Source organism: Monopterus albus, unplaced genomic scaffold (assembly GCF_001952655.1).
Source record: "Monopterus albus unplaced genomic scaffold, M_albus_1.0 scaffold50.1, whole genome shotgun sequence".
Taxonomy (NCBI): domain Eukaryota; kingdom Metazoa; phylum Chordata; class Actinopteri; order Synbranchiformes; family Synbranchidae; genus Monopterus; species Monopterus albus.
In genome coordinates this window covers 1,595,133-1,604,388 of record NW_018127930.1, presented here as the reverse complement: position 1 = coordinate 1,604,388, position 9,256 = coordinate 1,595,133, and the positions used below count along the sequence as shown (strand labels likewise).

General features: G+C 40.7%; 1 protein-coding gene across 5 annotated transcripts; it reads right to left on the bottom strand.

The window, feature by feature from the left end:
• Positions 1–5,143: 5,143 nt before the first annotated feature.
• On the bottom strand, positions 5,144–9,256 carry thap1 (THAP domain containing, apoptosis associated protein 1). 5 transcript variants are annotated; one of them, XM_020600975.1, is made up of 5 exons: positions 9,030–9,256; positions 7,832–8,024; positions 7,159–7,501; positions 5,954–6,042; positions 5,144–5,514 (listed from the first exon to the last, which is right to left on the bottom strand). In XM_020600975.1, the coding sequence occupies exons 1-4, from the start codon at positions 9,098–9,100 to the stop codon at positions 5,975–5,977; spliced, it is 675 nt and encodes a 224-aa protein (XP_020456631.1). In that variant the 5' UTR covers positions 9,101–9,256; the 3' UTR covers positions 5,144–5,514; positions 5,954–5,974. The 5 variants fall into 5 exon arrangements, with proteins under 5 accessions (XP_020456631.1, XP_020456630.1, XP_020456632.1 ...); XM_020600974.1 differs by having other exon boundaries at positions 5,144–6,042; XM_020600976.1 differs by having other exon boundaries at positions 5,144–6,039; positions 9,030–9,255.

Genomic DNA, 9,256 nt, shown 5'->3' with positions numbered 1-9,256 from the left:
GGTCACAAGGAGGGTGGAGAGGATCACTGCTGACCCCTCACACCCCGGACACAATCTGTTCGAACTCCTCCCCTGTGGACAGCGTTACAAGTGACTGTGCACCAAGACAACCAGGCACAGGGACAGTTTCTTCCCCCAGGCTGTCACTCTGATGAACATTTGACCCATTTGACTGGACAATAACCCTCAGTGCAATACCTTGTAAATATACATTGTACAGATTATACAGATTCATACAGGTCTCTAGTTTTAAGTACTCTGTTTTATTCCTATTTATCTTGTTTCACAATGAGAATTGTTTACTGTCTGTTTATACTGCTTATTTTGAATTGTTTGCATTGTTTGTTGCTTGTTAATACTGCTTATTTTGTCATTCTAGCATTATGTTGGTTTACTGTTTACTTGCCGCTTGCATGGGGATATGTACAGTATATACACGTGCATGAGAGCCGATGTACCAGGGTCAAATTCCTCGTGTGTCCGACAAACCTGGCCAATAAAGCTGATTCTGATTCTGAATAAAAACAGGCAAAAGTGACTTTAATCTTAAGAAATGTTGCATTCTTACTGATAGTACTGTACTGGGCACAGTATGCCTGACAAACAGCAATCATTTAAAATAGTTCAACAATAAAGATTCATTTTTCAATAACAACATGGAGTGTAAATTCTCAGCTCCATTTGTGTTATACTGTAAGCTGAGAAATGTGTAAATGACCAACAGGGCCAACAGCCCAGTCCACTTCCAGTGTTTTAGTCCTGTGAACTCATGAACAAATCATGTTTTCTAGTGATATCCCAGCTCTTGGGTAGACTCTCTCTTTAGTAGACAGAGTCAGAGACATAGAAAGCTGTTATGTAAAGTGTCCCCAACACTACAGCCAAGCTGAGTGTCTCTCCTTGAACAAAGCCGTGGTATTGCTCTGTCCTCTGCTCCTGAAGTAAAACAACAGGTCTTAGTGAGACAATAACCTTAGTGTAAGCCTGTGTTGCTTATCTTGTACTTCCATATGTACCTCTAGGGCCTGTACGGCCTGAGTGCTGGTACTCACGACAGTTGAAGAAGAATTCCGTGGAAGCACCAGGAGTTAGTGGACTGTAAACAAAACAGAAAGCTTGCATCGACATCTTGTGCATGCACAGCTGACTAACTAATGCACTTTGCTAACTTCAGATGCTGTAAAAAGCTATGGTGAGGCAACATTTTTAACAAATATCATGTGTTTTGTAATGAAGAAATATGCCACCAAGTGCAGCGATGTGTTTCACTGGTGTGTTTTTGATCATTTTTGAACACCAATGAGGGTCTGTGGCACAGATGAATACACTAATCCAGGCTGGAGACAGACAGACATTAACCATGAGTAGAGACAATTCATTACTGGTTTTAGTATCTGTATGGGGAGTGTTTGTATATAAAATGACCACCCTTATCTTCTAAAATCATACAACGTGCTCAAATTAAGTAACTGGGTGAAAAGGTCTCTTGTTTCTGGTATTACAATTACTATTATGTGATTAAAGAGCAAAAACTACTAGATATGTATGGACGGCATCATATACAGCACTGAGCAGTTACTGCCAGCTCATTCAGGTGCACCCACAGTATCCTCAGTAGATCATGCACCTGATCAGGGTGGGTGTGTTTGTCTATCTATCAAAGCAGGCCTCACAACTGGCCCACAGAGGCAAAGGATATTCATTGTATTTAACTCTACATGAGTTAGCTGCATGTCAAAACAATTGTGCTGTGTTAAGAATGGCAAATTTCAGCAATGTCAAAGATCTACACTCTGCTCTGGGCATCTAATAGTGTCACTAATGGTTTAACATTGGGGTCAAGTGAACACACATGCACCAAAGGTACATTCTGTGAGACACCAGCAGGTTTGACAAAATGTCAGTATCCGACCACTTGGGAATGAAAAAGGGTTTTACAGAAAACAGCCTCAGAAGAAAACAACTGCACTGTAGATATCAGTGTTTACTAATGTTAAAGGTTTGCATATATCATTAATATTTATAAACACAACACCTAGAATCAGCTGGCAAACACCAAGCGATAATTTTTCATATGCATGCAATTTGAGCATGGAAAAGATGGTTGACAGGCCATGAAGCAGTTAATATATCGTTTAACGTTCTGCGTGTTGGGATGTCGTGTAATTTCAGGACTGTGTGTTAAAGTCAGACTTCGCTGTCTGTTTTCATACAAACCTTCTAATGACGTGAGGCAGGAATTAAGCTGTTAGACGTGACTCAAACTAGCAACACACACGTTCTCTGTGTTAATGCTGAACCACACACACACACACACAGAGGAGGAGAAACGAAGAAACCATGTTGTTATGGTTAGAGTGCATCACAGTGACACCCTGTAACCCCAAAGGAATGATGTCACATGGTCTCCACCCGGGTGTGCGTGATGGTGAGGTCAACAGACAGAAATTCCAACATACTAACAGGTGTGTGTGTGTGTGTGTGTGTTTAAGGTCCGTGGTTATTTAAGTGTTTTCTAACTGTGGCTCGTGAGTATCTAAACTTAGTGAGATAACATTGCTTTGTGCAAATCACTGATTCTTGATTGGAACTTCTCACATCAGCAGATGCTTTTCATAAATAACAAAATTAGAATCTTTGAGTTTTTTTTTTATTAGTCAGCGTAGCTCTAGCCCACACCTCCCATATGTTTCATTGATCATGCTCCATTTATATGGAAGTAAATGTGTACAAATTTGAAAGTGCAGAATCAAATTTGAGAGTGTAACCCCAGTCGTGCATGTGGTCGCTTCTGAGTCTGCGCTCTCAGATTTCTCCACTGAGGTTTGTGTGAAAGTCTGTCTGTGCCAAAAGTTTTGAAAGTGGAGAAAAGTTGTGAGCAAATCAGAATCTAACAGTGCACGGGCACAGATTTGTAAGAGCAGAGAGACAGATTTAAGGGGGGGGGGGGCCTAACAGATGATTTCAGTGAACAGAGCAGCAATCCTAAAGGTGAATCCTAATTCCAATAATTGTATCCACATTTCCCTCACTTGTGTCTTAGTCCTGCCCATGTAAGATGCAAGGAGAAACTACGAGGACAGAGAAACAAGGAAACACATTTTAACTGACATGAGATGTCCAATCCTTCATGCGTTTCATTCATTCACAAACTGACTTCCAGTAAAAGGGGTGTGTCAATCCATAACAGACTTTCGTGAAGGATGCACTCGTGTATCCTCGGTTATAGCTCCTCCAGGCTCTGGGACATCTTTCATCATGGTGGACCGGAACAAATTCTAGGTTGATTGAGGAAAATAAGGGAATTGGGATTCACCTAGAGACACATGGAAAAGACCCAAGTGAGGGAAACAATAGCCCAGAAACGCCCTATGAGTGAAGATACATGAGATGATCTTTCTCAGAAGTCTTTTTTGGACCAGCACATCCCTTGGTGATTGGACGCTTCAGATGAAGTATTGGAGGAAAGGATGTCTCATTCTCAATAAACATGGTTCCTTGAGTCCTCTCTTCTCACATCTTGTGTGTCCAGGACCGTCTCATTCTCAATAAACATGGTTCCTTAAGTCCTCTCTTCTCACATCTTGTGTGTTCAGGACCAAGACACAAGTAAGGGAAATGTGGATGCAATTAAGGGAATTGGGACTTACCCTTAATGTGCTTGAGACCATCAGCTGTGTTGTGGCGAGTGTCCTATAGCATCGGTATTACTGTAAGATATGAACATCAGTCAATCTAAAGAAATTCAAGAACTCAAATCATCTGGCTTCCACAATCACCAGACCTAAACCCAACTGAGATGGTCTGGGACAGGCTGGACCACAGAGGAAAGGAAAGCAGCCAACAAATGCTCAGCACATGTGGGAACCTTAAAACTGATGGGAGCGCTTTCCAGGTGACGACCTCATTAAGCTGCTTGATAGAATGTCGAGTGTGCACAGCTATATTAAAGCAGAAAAAGCTAAATTTAAAACATTTTTGACTAAATTTTTGCTATCTTACTGCATAATTTTATATTATTTCATAGTTTGAGGTCTTTAAATATAGAATGTAGAAAATAATATAAACAGAATATTTACACACACATGCATACGTCTATACATTACTAATTACTAATTAGTGCACACACATTTGGTAATTTAAATGCACAGATTAAATAGTTATAAAATCTGGATTACTAATCAGTGCCAATGTATAATAACTCTGGAACAACTTAATTTAAGTGCATGAATTATGCTGTTCTAATGCACAAATAATAATAAAACAATTCAGTCTGGAAGTCAATCTCAGAGAATTGGAATTAATTGATTATTAATATCTTATGTATGCCATTTCACTATAATTTCTTCTTTTTTTTTTACTTCAATCATAGTTTGACATGTGTTCTGCTATCCTCAGCAGCACTGTCGCTGTTCCATCCACCCGCTCCCCGTGATTCTTTTCTTCAGCTCCCTGCTCAAAGTTACAAAAGGATTCCTCCCCCAATCTTTTTCATCCCCCTGAGGTGGGGTTTTGGTCTTTTTGAAGAAGCAGCAGATACTGGCAGAGAGATCAGACCATGTTATAGATCTGATAGACACTGCCGGGCAGATTTTAGATTCATGGCCTTGTTTATATTTATATACATTGTCATGTCTGTCCTGCTAAACTCCATTTACGGCGAGTCCTCAGCTCAGTGCTGCAGGCTGAATCCTGTGAGCCCAGACTGAAGAGGATGAAAGGTGAAGCTATGTTTCTAACTGGATCAGAGGACAAATAGAAGAAAACAATCTGATGTGCACACACTGTTCACGTCTAACCTGTGGGGCTGATTTCCCCCTAAATGCAACTTTAAGCGGCACTAGCCTTCCATGTTATGACAAAAATATTTGCTCAGTATCTCATTTTTGTTACACTAGATACTAAGCAAAAAAAAATAAATAAATAAAAATTCTCATGGTGGCAGCAATACAGTGCCACCATGTCACTGAGTGTCACAAATCTCATTTATGCTCATATCTGAACACATGAATAATGAACTATATAGATTATGTACATACACACACGAGTACATTTTAATGTGTATAAACAAAATGTATTCATAGCCTACTTTTTAAAGAATTTTTAATGATCTTTTACAATATTTTTTTTTCTTTTAGGGTTAGTGTATTTCAAATTCATGTAATTTGTTCACGTCAAACATTCCAGCATGTTAAAGGTTTACATATTGTAATCGGGAAAAGAAAAAAAAAAATCTAATCTTGATAATGACCGGTAAAAGTAAATTAATAAGTCACTGTCTCCATATAAAAAGTACTTTGTATATAAACCAGCATTACTTTTATTTCTGGTTGCTGGTGGCAGCAGCAGAGCATGCTGGGAGAAGAACATTATCCAGGTACTGTTTAATCATAACAGTCAGACTGCAGCCCAAGGACTGTTACAGTTCATACAGGACAACCTTGACACTGCGCCGGGGGGAAGGAACTTCATTCCAAACACATCCACCTGGATCAGATTCAGCCCCATGGAGGTCTGTTATTAAAGGAGGCTCGAGGTCACTGAGGAGGTGACATCCTACAGCGTCCATTACAGCCACATTATGAGGGTGACGGACAGAACAGACAACATACTGATGATTGAACTATTCTTAGTCTTGATGCCAGAAAGCGGCCATGGGGTCATGACAACTAATAGTGCTCATCCTCTGGGGAACCAGAACTGTAATGTTTGTTTTGTTAAATCTCCAATATATCCACATTGTTAGAGAACAGATGTTCAGACCATATCACTGGTTCTCAACCAGAGGGCTGTTATGCCTCAAAGTGGAGTCACAAGATAATCAAAGAGATACAAAGATAGATTTTTCAGTTTTTTCCCTCAAATTTTTGCCTTTTCTTTTCAACTCCTAATACCTTCTGCCTATCTAATGTGGGTTTAAGGAGAGTGCATACCTAGCACACCATCTACTTACTTGATGCAGTGTGATCGGTGGTCAGGACATCAAGACAGAATCCCGGGACTTATCTGCTGATTTGACATACAGCTCTCTAGCACCACCTGCTGGCAAACCGTTTAACCAACTTGAATCAAAATGAAATACATGCAATAATTCACAACCAGTGGTGCCCGTTGCGGAGTCTGACAGGCAGTCGGGGAAGAAAGCTGCACACGCATTCTTTTTATCTTCAATACTGGTAATAAGCAAATGTGCATGGTACGATAACTATCAATTTTCATATTGTAAAACCAGTATACCGCTGTGACCCTATGAGCAGGTACAGCTGCAAAAAAGCTACAAACTGTCACTTATCATCTCAGTAAGTGGAAAAGACAGAGGCACTGGTTTGGCTTTAAATTTAATGCACTCAAGCAACATACAACCTTAGTTATGATTGTGTCACTTTTTTCCCCTTTTAGGAAGAAATATTCAATTAAACAACATATAGGTTAAAGGCATCCCCAAATCTTACACCAGGCTCTTTAAAGGAATAGTTCCACATTTTTAAACATACTAATTAGTTTTCTTTCTGAGAATGACACCAAAATATTAATTCAATATTCATCTCATGCCTGTATTTTAAACTCAAAGCTGGAATCAGGACATAGCTTCTCTTAAATACTGAAAACAGGAGGAACCAGCTAGCTTGGCTCTAGCTGAAGCTCACTAATTCACTCAGTGCATCATATCTGTTTAAACCTTACACAACAGCAAAATTGCAGATAAACAGAAGTTTACCCATCTGCCTGGTACTTTGGTGCAGCATCTCTGAGTCACTGCATGTATCCATTGTTTGTCAAGAAATAGCTTCAGCATGAAATGCCATCTAAGGTCAAACCCAAAAATGTTAGAACTATTCATTTACATTGGGGTGACTTAGAAGTCACTTTCACTGCAGCCCAAAAAGTAAACATGAAAAAGAGAGAGATGCACAAAGTTTGCTGCATCCACCAAACAGACTGGAGTTTTCCACATTCTGCATTTGCATTCCCAAACAAGCCTTCTGCTCTCAGCTCGGGGGGTTGCAGTCTTGCTCAGCAGCACTACCTGGCTGCTGCTGCAGATTTAAATCTGCCAGCCAGTTTGACCACAGTCATTTTCCCCTCCTCTCCTCCCTTGTCACTCAATACCTTTGGGTGTGTGGTAGAGGTGTTTGGGTAAAATCACGTATCCCTCACCAAACGCTGCAGCTGGCTCACAACCGCTCCCGGCCACCTCACAGGTGGCCTTCAGCCTCTTCAGCTGCCTCTCCTGACGTCGACACTTCTGCTGTGTCGTTTTCAGCTTCTTCCTCAGACACTCCACCTGCTCCTCCAGCTGCTCAATGCGCTTCTTCTGCCGCACAGAGTCTTCCGCTGTGTAATTGTGGTCACAGGAGACAAATATTGTGTCGCCCTGGGTGTCAGGCAAGCTCCTCCCGGACTCTGACTCCTCCATCTCCTCCAAGGCTGGATCAGAGGCGAGAGGTAGAGAGAGTGGGAAGTGGATCTCTGAGGGGAAGGGATCTTCCAGAGACTCTGACTGTCAGACAGAAAACACACCACATAATATAGTTAAAGTTCCAGAAAGTCTGACTCCCCAAGAATAAATTCCAGAAGCTTTCCCAGGAGTAACAGTTCCTTCAGCACACTGTGATATGATATGCAAATTAGTCTGATGAAGTATCAAAGGCGTAGCAGTTGCCTTTCACATTTGCATAAAAATGGACAACAAAACAAAGAATTCTGTTTTCTTACTGCATCACTAGCTAGTGATTGCTCAACTGATTAATCAGGCATTTTTAGATAATCAGGATCGATGGCTGCGCTCACAATGATGATTGGGCATTAGATGAAAACAGAGCTGCTTCACCTTGATGCTGAGATTGAAGGTGAAAAGTGATGGCACGGCGTTCTCCTTCAGCACTCGGTTGTTGCACTCTCTCTTGAAACAGTCCTTGGTGAAGTGCTGCGAGCAGATGTTGCTGTACTTTGTCGGCTTGAAGTTATTCCTCCTCATCGCTGCCACCCATTTCCCACAAACATCTGGACGCGCTAGAGGAAACCTGCACATATCAATTGACAATTAGACATAAACTGAATGTATAGTTAAGCTGTCTCAGAATGTTTTCCTTTTGCAGGATTTATTTTATCAGTGGGATATTAATTTCTCTCCTAAGATTACTATCGATAATTACTTTATATAGAAAGTAAACTTTATGCTAAAATTGTTAGCTACAACTTAGTCCTGTCAGACCTCCTCTCCTGGTAAACATTCATCTAATATTCTATACAGAGCTCTGTTCAATAAAACACTTACTTTTTTACATTAACCCATTAGCGCTCCACTGACAGTCAGTGCTTTACTCAACCTACTGGACTTAACAGGGAATTGAACCTCTCTTCCAAATTGCAGTAGATTTAAGTCTGGTTTAATTGCTCTCCACGTGTTTATCCTGTTCAAGAAAAGGAGCCACTGGGCTAATATTAGCATGCCAGCCAACAAGCGCCAGTACATGAAGGACCGTGAAGGAACCCCAATCAGAATGAACTGAGTTTAAAATTATCTTATTACTGGGTAAGAAAAACATTTAGCCAGAATAAAAGATAAGTGATTTCACGAACCCTTGGTATGTCCTGGTAAATTCGGCATTGTAGAAATTTCCGAAACAAAAATTTTTGTGATATTTAATGACTTCTAAACTTGAGTGTTTAGGTAGGGCCACCATAACCACAACGTAGGTTAATTTGTTCCATTAGTAAAGGGTGACTATGCGATTGGCGGGCGAACTTGATAAAGGACTTTCAATTTATCTCAGAAAAGTAGTACTTTATAAGTTTTCTGTAACCCGATTTTACCAATAGGATCTACAGTCATAAGAAATACTTTGTGTCAACTTCTACCGTCCATGTACTGTTTACGATGAGCAATGACGCTTCAAACCATAGTTTGGTAAACGCAGGCTTGTGAACTCTTTTTTTGACACTATTCACCAGTACAATAGGGCTTATCCACCGCGTCTGGACAGCTAATGCCATATAGCTCTCACTCATAGTTTGAATAAACTTACTTGTGGAAAGAGATATCTTTGTCTTTGTGGTAGCGGTTCTTACATCCGTAAGCTGAACACGTCTGAACCATAGCTGCTGCCCGAACAATATTCAGTCGTTAACACTCCACGAAGCTCCGCAGGCAATCCACTCTACCCTCTGCGAGGCTTCACTGCCAGTAACGATGATGGCGGCGGAGATAGAGTCACATGACCTGCGTTTTCGGATTCTGATTGGCAGAAGCTTC

Excerpts from the sequence above, each read along its gene's own strand:
- thap1 (XM_020600974.1), bottom strand. The coding sequence starts at position 9,100 with ATGGTTCAGACGTGTTCAGCTTACGGATGTAAGAACCGCTACCACAAA. Across the intron at positions 8,025-9,029 it reads AAAGATATCTCTTTCCACAA|GTTTCCTCTAGCGCGTCCAG; the intron begins GTAAGTTTATTC and ends TGATATGTGCAG. Across the intron at positions 6,043-7,158 it reads TGAGCCAGCTGCAGCGTTTG|CAGGTGGTGCTAGAGAGCTG; the intron begins GTGAGGGATACG and ends ACGGTTTGCCAG.